The sequence below is a fragment of the Gobius niger genome, assembly GCF_951799975.1.
Source record: "Gobius niger genome assembly, chromosome: 7".
Lineage (NCBI taxonomy): Eukaryota > Metazoa > Chordata > Actinopteri > Gobiiformes > Gobiidae > Gobius > Gobius niger.
Window position 1 is genome coordinate 8,999,806 of NC_136858.1, and position 18,737 is coordinate 9,018,542.

General features: G+C 42.5%; 1 protein-coding gene across 1 annotated transcript in view; it reads left to right on the top strand.

Annotated features, from left to right (window-relative positions):
• LOC306965503 (polycomb group RING finger protein 5-A-like) overlaps positions 1 to 18,737 on the top strand; it is a 39,496-nt gene that overhangs the window by 10,940 nt on the left and 9,819 nt on the right. The window contains exons 2-7 of the mRNA XM_079559985.1: positions 894 to 1,425; positions 3,201 to 3,297; positions 10,760 to 10,815; positions 14,037 to 14,096; positions 17,041 to 17,216; positions 17,876 to 17,974. Coding sequence (XP_079416111.1) covers positions 1,311 to 1,425; positions 3,201 to 3,297; positions 10,760 to 10,815; positions 14,037 to 14,096; positions 17,041 to 17,216; positions 17,876 to 17,974 — 603 coding nt within the window. The 5' untranslated portion in view covers positions 894 to 1,310. The remainder of the gene's footprint in view (positions 1 to 893; positions 1,426 to 3,200; positions 3,298 to 10,759; positions 10,816 to 14,036; positions 14,097 to 17,040; positions 17,217 to 17,875; positions 17,975 to 18,737) is intronic.

The following is an 18,737-nucleotide window of genomic DNA, read 5'->3' on the forward strand; positions in this document are numbered from 1 at the left end:
GATAGATATTTTGGTGTATAACTATAACATAAAATTTCCATGATTCAGCTCATCTCTGTTCAGTTGTGTTAATTCCGTGTTAATTCCCATTAATTGCCATATATTACTGTTAATTTCCATTCATTCCCTTGGAAAAACTGAATTCCTTTTGCAACCCTAGTAGGGACTGATCCTAAATGATAACTTGAGGTGTAAAATAATCAAGCTTGTCTCCAGTGGGTCAAGATGGACTCTCGCTGACATTCACGTGGGAGCAGCCGTGGGAGCACCCTTGGGAGCACCTGTGGGAGCGTGGACATATGCGAAAATAGACTTACTTCGAAACTCTTTTAGTTCAGGCACCTGTGAAAGAAGAAAACTGCACGTGGCTCGTCTATCTGTACAACACCAGGCGGACAGTTCATCTAGATTTTAGTTTCGCTTTCTGAAGCTTTTTATAGCGGGATAGCGGCAGCAGCTCAGGGGATTTCTGAGCAGAACAAGCAAGCTTTGAATGTTAAACACCACGTGTCTTTCCAGAAGGCATGTCTACGGCGCACCTGCCTCTCAGTATTGCGCACACATCACTCCTATTCGGCAACTCACTGCAGCCCACTCTGACCAGTCCAGACTCCTCCAACTGACCGCACACTACAGAGGTTTGTTTTGAATTGGAGCGAAGGGGAGGGGCTTAGAGACAGTGCGCTTGTTGAACTAGGTAGTGATGGGTCGGTCGCAAACGAGTCAGTACAAAGAGCCGGCTCTTTTAAGCGAGCGATGAGAGCCGAGTCTATTGGTCTGAAGACTAAGAAGCTGTAGGAAAAAAGCTGGGGTTGATCGACACAAGGTACTTCACCCACACTGCTCATTGTGTTTTGAGAAAGTATGTCATTCTCCCCCCTGTCTTTTTGCAGTTCCTTCCACCATCAGTCATGGCCAGTGCAGAGCCGTGCAGCCTGTGGACACCGAGGAGCATCTGCAATTGGATTTACCATGAATATTAGCCGAACAAGAGAAGGCCAGTTTGAGCTTCCTGGAGTTTTGAAACATTTGTGAAGGATGACTTGCACACTTTCTACATCCACCATATTCCGGCATGGATTCACTGTTGTACTGGACCTGACGTTGCACTGAATTCACTTTGGAATTATCACAATGGAGAAAGACTTCACACAGTAGCTTCCTTCCTCCCTTTGTTATGCACGTGTTTTTGCACTAGCCTGGATCACCACTCAAACCTTACAAACTACAACTTGGACCTACTCCTTTGTCGAATCTTCCAGTCTGTTGGACCTAATTGACCCGTCAGCGCCGTTAAAAGAACTGCAAACATGTCCGCCGCTCCGAGGAGGCACCTGGTCCGGGACTTTAACCACTTCATCACCTGCTACCTGTGCAGGGGTTACCTGATCAAGCCCACCACAGTCACCGAGTGCCTGCACACCTGTAAGTAGCCATTTACGAGAGGTTTAAGTCATTTTTAAGATGAATATTGGACACAAAGGGAGTCTGAGAAACAATTTGTAAAGTTAACTAGAGGTCGACCGGGACGATGTTTGGGTGTTTTACAGTATCAGCTATCTGCAGCGCTGCAGATCCAGGACCGCAGATTCAGGGCCTTCATGCTATCGCTAAGCTAGGCTACAGATTTAATTTATTTGATTTGATTTATTCTTCTTATTGTGACTTGCATTTAAGTAAGTGCCCAGCCCTCATGGGTTTACAAGACACATTTCAAAACAAAATTCAGATGGCTGCCAAAATAAAAACACAAAAACTGTACAATCAATCATAACAGAACAACATCCATCGTTATTCGCCACGAACAGTTGTTTCTGAAAAACGTAATTTAAAATTCAAAGCTATAGCCAAAACCTTGCATGTTTAATAAAAAAGGCCAACTGGTGAAACTACTGTAATATCCATAGGCTATAATATATAATTATATATTATATAAAAATATAATGATACAAAAAGACTGTATCAGATCGGTATCGGATTGGTATCGGCCAGATGAAGTGTCAAAATATCGGATCGGATCCAGAGCTGAAAAAAGCGGATCGGTACATCCCTATTTTAAATTTGATATTGCAGACTTTTGCTTATGGAACAATATGAGTTGGTTTTGAAATCTGACGTACACTAAACATGAATGTATTCAATAAACTCGCCCTATGTCCCTAGTAAAGCATCCCCTGTTTTCACAGTTCAGCATTGACACATATTGCAGTTTAGAAGCATCATATACAGGATTAAAATCAAGACATTTTAGAAAAATTGGCCCAAAAAATCGTCAGTGCATATCGGCATTGGCCAATAAAAATCCCCCAAAATTGGCACATGCCTTATAAAACCCATATCGTCGACCTCTTCAAACAACTTACCACATTATTTGAAGATCCATAACTTTAAAGGGATCTGGGAATTGAATATTGACTCTTTGACATACTTTGGTCAGTTTCCCATAGACTTTCTATTGGATTTTGGCCAAATACTTTTTTCCCCACTGTAATTGTTGGATTTAGACAATATTCCCTTGTCCCTTTGAGGGCCGTGGTTGTGTGGAACCCACATGTACAGTAATTTCTGTCCTTTCTTAACACATTGAGCACTGCGCTGTTTTTGGGATTTAGCTGTTGAGTGCCAACAATCCAGACCATTTTTCATGATATTTGTAGCACCACAGCGTATTCTATGTTATAGCCATGGACACATGCTATGGCTCATATAAGATATGATATCAAGTATTGTTTTTTTTTTTCCCATAATGCCTTTAAGTTACAGGCAGAGTTTTTGCAGAGAATCGTTGAATGTGCATTATAAATTGGGTTAGTCGATAATATTGTTTATAGTTTCGAGTTTATAGTAAATATACCACGACAGGCCTATGTACTCATAGTTCTGTTAAGAAGAGACAGAATTGTATACTTTATAGTTTTGTTGTAAATGTAAATGTAAATGTAAATGTGTAAAATTCATTAATGAAAAATCTGTGTCAAAGCATTTCATCAAATAGAAACTGAGTTAACCTTTGGCCTTCAGTGTAAAGGCATCACTCTACTTTGTATGATGTAGAGTCTACATCATACAAAGTCCACATAATTAGGGCACTAGTAAGGGAGCAGTGCTATCTTGTGATACATTACTTTCCGTTTTAAATGACTCATGGAATGGACTTTTAAATCAAGCCAAACGATTTATTGATATTCTCTTTGCCACAGTCTGTAAGAGCTGCATCGTGCAGCACTTCGAGGAGAGCAACGACTGCCCTGAATGTGGCATCCAGGTTCACGAGACCAACCCCCTGGAGATGCTCCGGTGAGTCACGGCTACTATCACTCCATTTGCTCTGCACTTTTCAGTCATTCATTATTCTCTCTTGACTTTGGCCCTTTTCCACTGGCCAAGAAACCCTTTGTGTTTGTACTCTCGCCCAGTCATTCCCAAAGTCCAGGACGTCGCGGCCCCCTTATCGATCCAAAAATTCCCTTGGGACCCCCAATGATAAAGTACATTCTACAGCTAAAATTACACAGAAAGCAACATCTCGCTATGACTGTAGGGTAAATACAGGTTTAAAACAATACATTTCAGCAAGTAAATGTATTTTTCATTGAAATTTATTTTTGTAGACAAGCTTTGGGGGCCCCCTGCAGTGCCTCTGAGGCCCCCCGGGGCCCCCTGCAGTGCTTGGGAACCACTGCTCTAGTCTGTTGTACAAACTTGCAATGTCCCAATGCCAAACTTCAGTTCAAATGATCGTGAAAAGACACTGTAGCGACTGTGCTGCAGATTTAACCTTTTAAAGCATTTTGCCATAGTAACACTACATAGACGGATGATAATGGAAATTTGGACCGATAACTGATCATTTTCAGATAATTTCCAGAAAACCAATACCATCGCACTAAAACTGTACAAATTTAATTGGTAAAAATGTAATATTTGTATAATCAATTAATTATGAGCAAAAAATGCATAATATTGGAATTAATTTTTTAAAAATCAAACGTGAAGAGCTGCCCTATGATGGGACACTGAAGAGTTCTAATGAGAGACATGACACTGCCTTTGTCTATAAGCTCCTTAAATGTGGTGCAAAGGTTATTGCGACTCTAAATGTACATTACATGACCCAGACAGCTGTGATTGGACAATGCACATTCGCTATGATAAAAGTTGTTTTACCTGAAAATTCATATATTCATTTTTCGTTTTACCAATTACAAGTTTTTAAAACTCCCAATTTTTCCCAAACAAAACTTCTTGCTGAACCATATGCCAGTGAAGTTTTCATTTTGCATCACTCTTTCAAAAGAGAGCTATTGATTTTCCGCTTGAAGCTTCATGTCTTCAACACCATGGAAATGTGTATGTCCATAGTCACAGCTCTTTTATCAGTTAAGGGGGGTTGTTCTTAAAACACATCTTCAGATGCACCTGAACACATCATCAGTGATGTAACCTGGGGTCATTGGGTGTTTCGGGTCTTTCAACATCAGACAGGCGACCCAGCCACGGCTGATCAGACCGCGACTCGTGTTCAGGTAGCACTCGCTTTCCCCCATGGTTCTCCTCTTCGGATCCAGAGCCATCTCGAGGCTTTCTCGGCTGCATCGGTGGCGTTCTTGATGGCTCTGTTCCTTGTTGTTCCTACAATGCCCAGCGCAGTAAAGGCTTTGTGGAGGGAGCGCCCCACAAATCCTCTGCAGCCAACCTCGATAGTCATGCATCTCGCTTTCCAGCCCTGTGCTCGGCAGTCTGTGACCAGATGTTCATATTTGGTCATTTTTCTTTCATGAGCTTCTCCCAAGTGGTCCTCCCATGGCACGGTCAGCTCCATAATGATGATGGTCTTGGTGCTCTCTGAGAGTAGGAGGATGTCTCTGGCCTCAGAGATGTGCTGACGATGTGCTGGGGGAATCTCAGCTGCTTCTCCAAATCCACTGAGAGTTTCCAGTCCTTGGCTGATGCCAGGATCCCTGCTGGTGCCTTCCTGCCTTGTGGCTGTTCTCCTGCCCTAACAAATGCAATTGAGCGAGTGGTGTTGCTCCCTCGGCCGCCTTTGATGAGCTCTTTGCTGATGGTGTTTGCGATAGATTTCAGCACCTGGTTGTGACGCCAGGTGTAACGACCCTGGCCGAGCGCTGTTGGGCAGGAGCTCAGAATGTGCGCCAACGTTCCACGAGCTGGGCACAAATGGCAAGTTGGTGTGTCTGCTTTTCCCCACGTACAGAGGTTTGCTGGGCTAGGCAGGACATCGTACACTGCCCGAATCAGGAAGGTTATGCGGTGCGGCTCGCTCTGCCAAAGCTCCGTCCAGGTGACCTTGCGGTCCATGGCCTGCTCCCACCTAGTCCAGGCCCCATGCTGTCCCATTCCAGCAGCTCTGCTTGTCCTTCCTTCCTCCACTGCAGCTCTGACCTCTTCCTGTACTTGGCGGCGTTTCTCCTTCCCTTCTGCTCCTTATGTCGAGGAGGTGTTGGGTACATCCCCACGCACATACATCCGGTCACATGTAAGTGCAAGTTTGATTTGACAAGAGACATTTTTTTGCCAGTCGTGAGAATTTGTAAAAGTTTGTGCTCTTTATCAGCTAATACTTCATCCATCCATACATTTTCTTCTGCTTTATCTGGGCTAAATCTGGGCCGGGTCGCGGGGGCATCAGTCGGCGACAAGGAGTTTTCCGAAACAGATGCCCTAGCCACCTCAGCTGGCTCCTTTCGACGTGAAGGAGCAGCGACTGTACTCCGAGCTCCTCCTGAGTAACTGAGCTCCTCACCCGATCTCGAAGGGTGCGCCCAGCCACCCTGTGAAGGAAGCTCATTTCAGCCGCTTGTATCCGCTTGTAACTGATACTGATAATTTTCAGATAACCAATACTGATAACTGATCATTTTCAGTTAACCGATATTTTCAGATAAAAAATACTGATAACCAGTAATCAGACCACTGATACCTTCTAATTTGACAAAAAAAAAATTTTCAATCAATTGTTTTTTTGTTTTTTGTTTGTTTTCTTGACATTATACTAATGAATTTATGGATGCAACACTTGTGGAATATAGACCGAATATTTCACGGAGACTTCGAGGCATGCCTAACGGGAGACCTTGGTGTTTTTTTCCCTGCTGTCCTGTCGTCTGTTGACTGTAACCTGGTGCTGACACGAGAGAGAAGTGATGCCAAAGCCGTGACTGTGACAGATTCAACTTTGCATTGCACATGAAGGGGATAGCACCATAGCAACACGGTCACTCCTGCATCGGGCTAAATCTGTGCATTTCCCAGTGTCGTGAGGCAGAAACACGACCTGAGGCTCATCGACTTTTCATCAATGCAAAACTCAACCTTCAACCAAAGCTATTGCCTTCATTTTTGAACTGCCAGAAATACAAAGACACCGGTTTAGGACCCTCTCTGTTTGTGTGCTAACTGCAGATTCAATGCAATTTGTTAAGATGGAACCTGCCTGGACAACTGAGAGCTTACGCAGACAAACCAGTTGGTCTGTTCGAGTGTTTCAAATACTAAATGTTTTGGGTTGCACTTTCCATGAACCCAGTGTAATGCACCATGACTGTGCTAATAGCTTCAAAGCCGTTCCTTACCCCAAGTCTTCATGGAAACTGGGTTTGCTTCTTCTGAAGGCAGTTTAAAGTAAAATTTTCTGGTACTAATTACATTTTATGATGAATACTGCACTTAAAATGAAAATCTGTACTTTTCACTCCTCTTCATTTTAGAACTCGATGAAAGATCCAAATTGAGTAGTAGTTTCTGGGCACAGCTGGGAGTTGAGCAGCAACATAAGACACTGTTCTAACCTCACTGCTGTAAGTTCAAGTCTCTGCTGAATGTCTCTCCACACCTTAACCCCACCCTGCTCTGTCCTGTGATCAGGCCCACCTTAATGTACCCATAGGCCCCAGCGCTTTAACAGAATTGTTAAAGGCCCCGATTTTTTTTTTTTATTGATGTTAATGCCATTGATAGTTTCTCTTATTGATACGGTTCTTTATTGTTTTGCTTATCAAGTCATTAAAACATGCTATAAATTACTGCCTAATATGTGCTTTTTTATTTAAACAGAAAAAAAGGAAATTAACCTATTTTGACATAAACTTCCTCATAGCATTTTTATAAAGGCTAATGTAGAATGGTTATTAAATTAACGGGATTTAAAGCCATTTCAATGGCAGACACTCAGACGCTCACTTTTTTATGAACGAGGGTCGAAGGATATTCTTGTTCTTCAGCGTCGTAGTTTGTGAATGATACGAGCGAGCGCGCAAAAGCAAGTGTTTCAGCACATGCGCTTTGTTTTGGTTCTTAATAACGTAGCAGCTGCATGTATAAGCGTGTATGAAGAGGACAGATTCAGAAGGGCGGGCTTATTACAGCATGCAGCGCGGACCCTAAAACAGCGCAGACATTTGGGATGGTGCGAGTGGTGCATGGATCTGCAGGTGTGGATCTGCAGCGGCTCCGCGCCTGCTGGTTTATAAAGAGGCTGCGGCGCAAAGCGGCATCAATAAGAGGCGTCGTTAATGAAGGAGTCACGCGGTTCTGATGGATTACTCATCAGAACCGGTTCTCCTTGTAGATATACTCGTTGCTGCTCCAGTGGGACAAAAAAGGCATTAAAGGAGGCTGAAGAGCTGCATGCGGCTCCGGAGCCGCAGGTTGCCGACCCCTGTGATAGGCCCTTGATACGGTAGGCCCCTGGGCTCCAGCCCCTGCTAGCCCATTGGTTAAGGCGGCTCTGCCTGTGATACAAAGCCAAACATCCGGCAATCAACATAGTTACGATGAAGGTTGCAGCTGATGCGACGCAGAAAGAGCTTTTAGCTAGTGCTAATTTGCAGCTCATAACGTAATATACTTGGCCAGTGTACTCGCTCTCTCACTCACTCACGCACCATTTGTACATAGGCAAAGAGGGTGAGGTGTCTTGCTCAAGACACAGCGACAGTGTGCACCTGTCTTGAACCAGCAAGATGGTGCCATCAGCTTCATCACATCACCCGCGTTACAAACACAAACAGCTGTTCTGTACCTTGGTCTCTGGTCAGGCCCTTTGCAACGATGAAGACAGAGAAACACACCTTCCATCTCCTGCTGACAGTGAGGAGGTTCCTGCATGTGTTAATCTGGGCAAAACTCTAAAAACATGATGCACATGGTCCATGTGCTTCGGTTTGGGGAAATCTGTCAGTCAGTCCAACGATAAGCCTCCTGGTGTCTTAGTTTAAAGTCCTTTTTCCCGCTCGACAGAGCCATGTTTTCATTTGAGCCTGCTGAAGCGGTGATGGTCGCAGAGACAGACACTGTTGCGCAAAGCAGTGATGCGGCGTGAGAGTAGCTCCGTATCCAGGCCAGCCCGACTCCCACAACATGGGACGCTCGGCCCGTTGAGGACTCAGCTTTGTTTTAAAAAACATACTGCAGGGACGATAGACGCTGTACTGCTATGTGCAGGTTGTGCAAACAAGAGTTGGTCTTCCACCGTAGTTACTCAAGTCTAAAATACCATCTCAATGAAAAACATGTTGGGGCAAACACAGAGACGTCCTCGATGCTAATGTTAGCGTTAGCCTCAAACACAGAGACGTCCTCGGTGCTAATGTTAGCGTTAGCCTCAAACACAGAGACGTCCTCGGTGCTAATGTTAGCGTTAGCCTCAAACACAGAGACGTCCTCGGTGCTAATGTTAGCGTTAGCCTCAAACACAGAGACGTCCTCGGTGCTAATGTTAGCGTTAGCCTCAAACACAGAGACGTCCTCGGTGCTAATGTTAGCGTTAGCCTCAAACACAGAGACGTCCTTGATGCTAATGTTAGCCTCAATCAAACGCTCCAGCCAGCCCACTCTGAGACACGATAACCCTAACCCTATTGTTTTATGGCCCTTTTGCTTTCTTTCTTTCTTTACTTTTATAGAAATGTGGCATTATTATTACTGTTTAAGGTACTCTGAAAGCTAAATAACTATAAATGCACTTTGCCTCTGTTACTTGAATAACTATACAGATTAACAATAATAAATACATTTGTTGTTGAACTCAAGTTTCAAATTATTGAATAATTTAGGTGCAAACATTTTTTGTCTTTGGATTTCGATTAAAATGTGATTAATTGCGATTAATTAATTACAGACCTGTAATTACCTCAATTAAAACAATTTAATCGAGTCCCACCACTAGCATTAACGTAATAATAATTATTCAATTTTTGGCTCATTACATTTTGAAACTGGTCAAATTTATTACATTATTGGCCGTTATACCATGGTCTGGGTGAATACTCGATTCTGATTGGCTGGTGGGTGCTAACAAGCGTGCATTATTTTCGTATAACCGCACACGTAGTCCGGTAGTTAAATCACTGGGATATCACTCCGCTGTGGGCATCGCCATAGCAACACATGACACAGCTGAATCAGATAAACACGTAATTAGTGACTGACAGGAACGTATGAGATGGATTTTGTTTAATTTCAACGTTTTTGGCCAAAACAAAATGTTTGATAAATGGGAAGTAGAGGAGAGTGAGCAGCTAGGTTAGCTACTGTTAATAAAATATGAGCTTTCCATTTCTATTGAAAACGGTTAAGGCACCATTCATGATTTTCAGGTGTACATAAAATGATCCTGCATTTAAACATATTTGGCTGGATTAGTAAAGTCAATCATAAAAGTTTCAGTTCGTGGGGCCCGGGTGTAAGCGGACTCCACCGCAGCTGTTTCCATAAACAGTTGAGCTGGTTGAGCTAGCTAGCTAGTTTCAGGTTAAACAGCGTAAAAGTGAAATAACTCCTGCCCACGAGTGCCGCATATCGGTGTTTACTTCCACGGAAAAGTGCCGGGTTAGTCCTGTTGTGTTGTGATTCTGGCGATGCAGCGTGTGCTTATGTTGTTTGGTTGCGTCTGACTGAGATCCTCGTAATAGCTGCGGAGAATGACTCGCTCTGAGACGAGCCTTCAGTGACCGGCTAATAAACCACATAAAATAGTCCCGGTGGTCTGGCATATTTAGTGACTTTAGTAAATGAAACAAATACTTATTCTAAATGTTACGTTTGTAGGACCATGGTATAAGCGGATTAAACAACTCGGAGTCGTGCATTCGACGGTTATAATGCACTCCGCGTCGTGCATTATAACCGTCGAATGCACGGCTCCGAGTTGTTTAATCCTAACTTATTACGTTTTCAGTTACTACACTAAGTATCACCAAGTTGATGCCTGTTGGTCAAATAAATGATACACATTTCAAAGAAATAGTAAAATATAAACATTATTGCTCTGTTTTATGGTTCTAGATGACTATTATTTTTGTATAGGTATCGGAAAAAGGTATTGTACAGGGAACCGGTATCATAAACCAAGTATTGGTATTGGTATGGAATAAAAATCATAGTGTATCCAGCTCTAGTCACAATGTTTTACAGTTTGCTACCCTGTTGCCGTTGTTTTCTGTTTTGGTTTTCAAATGGTGCAATATTATAAAACTAGTAATAGCAATAAGAACAATGTTGGTAATGTACTTTTTTGTTTTCTTTCTTCTTTCTTTCTTCTGTTTGTCTCCCATATTATAAATTGTGATAGAACATAACATTGCGACCTAAGACACTGGTGAATAAGTCTTATTCTGATGTTTTCCTCTCACGTGATGTTGACTAATACAGGGCCGTTCTTTCTCCCCCCCTTCTCCCTGTGACCCTTCCTCACCTTTCTCCTCTCTCTTTCTCCCCTCTCGGTCTGTCCTTCCTCCAGGCTGGACAACACGCTGGAGGAGATCATCTTCAAGCTGGTGCCCGGCCTCAGAGAGAGTAAGTGCTCCAGACGGACTCGTCAGTCTGAACCCGGTCCTGCAGCCGCCGTTTAATCAAGCGGCAGTTCAACGGAGGCTAACGCAATTACAGCACTTTACACGGCCGTAATTAATATCAGCCAACACGCAGGCCACGTATAGAGACGCACGGCAGGATTATATAGGCCTGAAGCCAAAGACTAAACCTTTAGGCTGTTTGAAATGGTGAGCGCTGGGACCATAAAAGGGAAATGACTTGATGGAGAAAACCTGGAAAACTTAAGGCTTTCACTCAATCAAAAGATAAATTATTAATCCCAACACACTCATTTTGCTTCATTTCAAAATATAAATGCTAAGTATTTGGGCTTTTCACGTAGATTCATGAAATGTGAGCAAAGCTTTATATTAGTGTGTTTTATGTCAAACTCATATAATAATTCATCTGATAATTACATTAAAATGAACTGTGATCGTTAGGGATGAATCAAATTTCAAAAGTGTGATTAATCGATTGATCGCACTGCAGGGTTTCCGTGGGGCATTAACAAGCATTAAAAGTCATTAAATTAATTGTGCCTAAATCTAGGCCTTAAATTCAAAAACATTCAATTGGATTCACACTGGAATGAAATTGAAATTTCCTGGAAAATGATGATATTGCTCAACCATTTTGAGTAGAGGCCAATACCGATATATCGGGACAATTTTTAGAGATTTCACAATATCGGCTGATCTAACACCTATTAAAGCCGATATCTCCGGGGCCAAAAGAGATAGAGACTTCCCTTTTTTTTGCATTGGAAAGAGCCTTGTTAGTGCTTTAAAACTCCTCCCACATCTTCCTCGGCCACAGGGGAACTGAGAAACATCGCTCTGAAAATTGGTTAGATACTAGTTTGTTAAATACAAGTTTCACTGAAGCTCCGTCAATACGGTCAATATGCTGCATGCCATTTTAGCACATTTAAGCACGGAACCTGGAGAATTCAATCACTGAGTTAGTTTTAAACTCCGCAATTGTATTTTTCATCGCTACACAAAATGCAGGATTTCCAAGGTTTCTCTTTTCTCCTGCCGGGTTTTTGAGTTTTTCCTTGCCGTGCTGGAGAGTCTAAGGACGGGGGACACCCGCGCCGCTCGTTGCCACCTGCTGCTGACGCTTATTGGACATTATGTTTGCCTGGATACTTCATTCACCTGAACTTTAAATTGTCATATTTATTGTTCTGTTTTATTGCCTTAATGTTCGGTGCAGCCCTGTGAGGCAACTTTTGTTGTGATATTGGGCTATACAAAACCATTAAACTTGAACTTAAACTAGCAACAGTATGCTAATGCTAACGGCAGCATGCTAGTGGTAATGGCAGCATGCTAGTGCTAATGGCAGCATGCTAATGCTAACAGCAGCTAATCAAAGTTGGGATAGAAACTATGATTGGATCACCTAAAGTAACTAAGGCATTAGGTTGTTTACTGTTCAGTCGTTGGTGAGTTAAAGCATTAACGTTGACCGTCTATATTGGAACCCAGAGCCAGGCTCAGGACAGAGCTCCAGATTTAGGGTTAAACTGCTGCTGTGCGTTAGGGCTGCATGATTCACCTTATCAAATCTCAAGGCACACAAACTGCAGACTATTCTCACGCTCGTAACAAATACTGAGTGTTTCATGTCATTTGTTCTCGGAGCGGGTTGGGATGGTCAGAAAATGCGTGGCATTGTATTAAACTACTAAACTGATGTAAATATGAGGCGCATTTTCATAAAATGAGCAGCGTTTTGCAGCTTGTGATTCAGAGAATGCATTGATTTTGCTGAATAAGGAGAAAGAGTGAGAGAGCTCCACGTTAAGAGGTAAGAGAACGATTAAATAAAACTAAGGATGTTTTTCTGACAACAGATTTGTATCTTGTCGCAAAATGAAGCTAAATACCGTGATGTTTAACATCTTATCTGAGGGCATTTTCTCCAGTTCAGCTTTACCCAAATCTAGTTTACAGTCTCAGCCAGTGTAACGCCTCATTTGAAAGCTAAGACCGACAAAACTCAAATAAATGGAGCACACATCTTTATCAATTTTCGCGATTTTGACGTTTTGTTTTTTTTAGCAGTCACGGCTGTGCTGTGTATACAAAAAGGACTTGTTGCTCTCTCAATACAAAGTAGGATGGGCCTCTCAAGGGGGAACATGCTTCTCATTAGTTCATCATGTGGGATGTGTGAGAAGTGGTGGAAGTACCTCTTGCTGGAGCGCTTTCCTGGCCTTGAGACTCCGGGACACACCTGGAGCAACCCCACTACTTTACAATCATTTCAGATGCCTCGTTTCTACATAGTGAACGTGACCCTGGCTTTACCCAAATCTAAAAGCTTCTCGACTGGAGTTCACAGGCCAGTGTAACGCCTCATTTGACCAAACAAAAGCTTCTTCTTCCGTTATGTCACATTTCGTCCTTTGTGGTTGTGTTTTCATCGCATTTTTGTTGCTTTTTTTGGTCACGTTTTTGTGGCGTGATCACAGTTACATTACACTAAAAAATAAAATGCTGACAACACACAGCAAAAAAGCATCAAAACGACTAAAACATGACAACACAAACAAGCAAGAAGCATACATGAGTTTTGTCGGTCTTAGCTTTCAAATGAGGCGTTACCCTGGCCTATAGGCTTTTAGATTTGGGTTAAACTGTAGAAAATGTGCTTGGTTAAGGTGGGGGTTAGTTTTAAAAGTATATATGGAGCTCGATGCTCATTAAAAAAAATCAAACATAGGCTATGCATGATTATTAAAATTGCAAATCAAAACGCAATTGCAATATCTGTCAAAAAAAATTGCAATTGTTTTTTTTTTTTGTCAAAATCGTGCAGCCCTACTGTACATGGGCTGTATGTGTCAGTAACACCTCCCCATCCCCGCACATAGACCCTTCCTCACCTCGGAGCCCCGACTTCCCATTAACGTGACGCTTTCAAATCAAACCTTCATGCATGAGGCCCGTATGTCATGCGTCTCGAAAAACGTATCAGCGTCCAGCGTAGCTATTGGACTTTGGATCGTTTTCAATTTCACCCGAAAAAAAAAGAGAAAAAAAGAAGGCACTTTAGCATGAGATGAGCAGAGCCTTGGATTTCCATCACTGTAATATTACGCTCCACATCTCGCGCTCTCAAATGTGCACTTTGTACAGTAGCTCTGTCTCCCGTCCGTCTGCCTGAACTGTCTCTCCCTGTGTTCGCAGAGGAGGAGGAGCAAGAGCTGGAGTTTTGGAGAAGGAATCAGCCGCGGGAGAATGGACAAGGTAACTGGTCTTTTTTTATAGTGGTCATATCGAGAAAAATCCACTTTTTTTGTTTGAAACCGTGTTATAACGTACATGGAGAGTTCTGCAAAGGTCTTGCATTTATTTTAGTAAAAACTAGGGCTGTGCTCTATATATTGTATTAGTGATATATACGGGTATTGTATCGAGACACCTGTACCGTGATACGCAAATACAGTGGCGAGAAAAAGTGAGTACACTGTGGAATTTCTCACATTTCTGCCTAAATTGGTCACTAAATGTGGTCAGATCTTCATCAAAATGACAGGAATGATTAAACAGTGTCTGCTTAAACTAATACCACCCAAACATTGACATTTAATCATATTTTTATTGATCATGACATGTAAACATTCACAAGACAGAGTTGAATAAGTAAGTACACCACCTGAATCTTGCTGAACTGTAGCAGTTTTGTAAAGAGGAATGGTCCAAGATTCATCCTGATCGTTGAGACTAATCTGCAACTACAGGAAAGCAGTTATTGTTGCAAAAGAAGGATCAGCAGATATTTAATACAAGGGTTCCCTTACTTTTTCCGCGCTGTATTGAATGTCCCAGGTTTTTCTGCAAAATATCTTGATAAACTTGTGAATTCATTTTTCTATTGATGATAGCACATTGTCCTGAGGCAACAAAACAGCCCAACACCATGATTCTCCTGCTCCAGACTTCACAGTGAGGAGAGGGTTTTGGTGTTGATGTGCTTCCATTTTTCCTCCACACATGACGTTGTGTGTTCCTCCCAAACTGTTCAACTTTGGGTCCATCAGTCCACTGAATATTTTTCCAATAGTGCTGTGGGGCATCCAAGAGCTCTGTCACAAACCATAGTTGAACAATGTGAATGTTTTCATGTTGTGCCCAATAAAAATAGGATCAAATGTAAATGTTTGGGTGGTATTAGTTTAAGCAGACACTGTTTACTCATTGATTTTGGGAGAAATGTGAGAAATTCCAAACGGTGTACTTACTTTTTCTCGCCACTGTATATTTGTCTAACTATAGACCCTTTTTTCTTAATCTTCAGAGTATATCTTTGTTATTATAGGTACTATCATGATACATCTGAATAACGATGCATATCATACTGTGAAGGAAAAACCCATATTGCCAAGTGCTTATTTGTGAAGCACTTTGAGCCGCTTAAGTTGTAAATGTGCTAGAGAAATCTTACTTGAGTAAATATTTTGGCTACTCTACCCTCTTCTGGTGACACCTCATTAGAAAACCAAGACTTTTTAGTTTCTAAAAATATGTGTACGATCTGCGTGAGTGAAAGACATCTTCCCCATAATCCATCACCGAATCCGTTCGGAGCTGTTTGACGCTTCAAAGTGTGTCCCTCACGGCGCAAAGGATTTGTTAGCATGCTGTTAGCTTTTTTTTTTATTACTTTATTGTGCCATAAGTTTCATTTTTACAATTTACACAGTTAGCGTGTCAGAATTAACACAAATGTTTTTTGTTTTGTTTTGTTTTTTACACCCAGTGCAGAGACAGCAAATAAATGGTAACAATTATAATAATTATAAAAAATAAACATAAAACAATAATAGTACCAATATTAATAATAGCTAAGGCATACAAGCACATATAGACACATATATAAGTCTACCCGTGCACATGTACACACATGCACACATACGCACCCACACACACGTACACCCCCACATACTTATCCACATACATCTCAGCCATTCCCTTCCTTTTCCCTTTCTCTCTCTTCCCTTTTCTTTCCCTTTATTAAATCCAAAGAAATTCTTTCATTTTCAGTACTATTTTGTTAATTCTACATGGGTTACAGTGATGTAGTGGTGACAACCGCGTCGACAGAAGCACTGGTGATGCCATCGGAACACCCACCATTCACATATACATACAAACATGCGCGTACAAGGCGTACACAGGTACGCCCACAGCGTATACACAAAGGGAAAGAGTAGTGTGGGGGCGTTTGTGATGGACCCTATGCTTTGTGTTGCATTAAAAGTAAAGCAAGGTTTGAGCGGGCAGCTGTCGAAAGATGTGACCTCTCCCAGCTGCCCGGCACCCGCTTACCCTGTTTGATTGTGTTATGCCCTAAGGTAGGTGGTGTGTTTAAAACAACAGGCGTTAGCGGAGGTCCAGGGGTGCTACACCTCTGACATTCAGCCACTCCTGCTCACCCTGTACTGATGCGTATATATGTTTGTGCTGGGCCCTGTGCTGTATGGTGCATTAAAAAAGCAAGGTATGCGGGGGTAACAGTTGAGAGAAGCGTGGTCTCCCAGAGCCACCCCGCACCCGCTTACCCTACGCTGAAAGTTTGTTTTTAATTATTTGTTTTTAATTTACCCGTACTTTAAGCGTACCCATATACGCCCACACACCCACACCCACACTCACCCACACGCAATACACTCAGACTACGTCAGCGAGCCGTCACCACCGTCACACCACTACATCACTGTCAGCCTAATTTTTATTGTATACATGTACATGCATGCTGTTAGCTTGAGATGAAAGCTTGCATTTCCGGCTCTATCACACGTCATTCTCACTGGTTGCCTGCAAATGTCGCAAAATGTAGCCAACACAGTTTTAACTCCCAAAGAATTTTCTTTCCATAGACATTATTTGAAGTTATACAACGTGAAGTTTCATTGCTGAGGTGCAGAACGGTTATAAGAAAAACATAGATTTTTTTAATGCAGTGTTAGGCTGTAGTTTCCATTTCAGAGTTAATGTCAAAGTAGAAAATAGACCAAACTCTCCCATGTTTATTTTGTGATGTTTTGACGACTTGTGCTTTGGATTTGATCAGAAAATCACTAAAGGAGAGTCACTGTGATGACATTGATGACGATGGACCTTTCTGAAATATACACTTAGATGGACAAACCTAATGAATGCCCTCTGATGGTGGCTGTGTGTGTTCCAGCCGACAGTGAGAAGCTCCAGAAGGAGTCCGAGGGCGCAGCAGAGCCTGGAGAAGGAGAGCGGGACGGGGCGGCGGAGGAGGAGGACCAGGACTACCACAGGAGCGACCCACAGATCGCCATCTGTCTGGACTGTCTCCACAACACAGCACAGGCGCAGGGCGAGTCCACGGTCACGGTGTGTATCTGACGCACCTTCACACTGTGTCACCGGGGCATCTGCTCTGGATACGTCATGGAAAATAATCTGCTTCTCACAAGATAGCGGGGGAGAAATATGATGTGTGCGTTCAGATCTCATGATGATCTATGGACCGACACAACTCAATGGGAGAGACCTGCTTTGGAAAGATTTCTCCAGAAAGAAAGAAAATGTCCAAACGTTTCCCTGATCTTTATTTGGAACAATCCCCATTGAAAAAAAATGTTGTTACTAATATGTCAACAAAAAAACTGCTTTTATCCATTTTTTTATATTTGTTGTTGAAAATGGAGGCAATTTTGTTAATTTGTATGCATAAAGTACAAATCAGTTTTTAAAAGGTGTCGTGAATAATAACGTCAAAAAGCCCCGAATCCACCCTCTGCACAGCAACACGAGAGACTTATACTTTTTACTGTGAAGCCTTTATACAGATGTAGTGCAGGAGACAGCATTATGTTTGTTTTTCAAATGTAGTACTTCCTTCTGATTCAAATAATACTCAAGTATCTTGTCGTCATATGGGAGTGTTCGTGTTTATGAAATGATAGAAACCAATGTTTCAAACACCCGCGCTCATCCATAGGTGGACGTCAGTAAACGTTGATGAACACAGTCTGTCTCTCCTCGTGCAGGACCTGATGAAGAGGTTCATCCGTTGCTCCAGCAGAGTCACTGTGGGCACCATCAAGAAGTTCCTCAGCCTCAAACTCAAGCTGCCCAGCTCCTACGAGGTAAACACGCGCAGCTTTGGAAGCCTGTGTCCTTCTGAAGATCATGGAGGTATTATTAGGAGCAGTGGTTTGTCAGGGGCAGCAGGACCTTCTCTGCTAGCCTTGGGCAGATGAAGAAAAATTGTTTATATTGGTTTTATTGATGTGTCACTGTAATTTCCTACACAAAAAGTGCCTTAAACACCTCTGGTGAGCTGCCTCTCCTCAGGGCCTACAGAACAGATTCTGCTGGTCCAGTGTTCATCCTCACACATGATTGACAATCTGCGTGACTGACGGAATTATCAGCCAATCAGAATTCAATGTACATTTATAGTGCGTCCCCAGGGCCTTCTAGCTACCCCTAATGTAACTGCATGGGCAAAATGTTCCAACCAATCAGAAGTGCAGGCTCCACTAAACCGGAAAAACAGATATTCCTCTTGTGAAATGTCTGAACCATTGACAAGAAGAGTTTCAGCTGCGCTGCGACTCAGGTAGGGAACAGGTACGAGCGCTAAAAAAATCATCCCACAAAGCACCAAACTGTAAGTTTGTTTTTATTACGGTGGATTTTGTGTTTGAGTTTATCTCTGATCTCTCGCTCTGTCAACAAAACATCTCCTAAAATCAGCCGTCTGTTTCCATGTTATAACGCGCTCGTCTCCACCTGTCATGTGTCTTGTGTTTCTGTATCCTAGTGCGAGTGTTTTCCGGAAGGAGCGGAGGCACTGCTGCTTTGGTTTGCGTTGTTGATACATCCACGTTAGCAAACAAGTGCCGC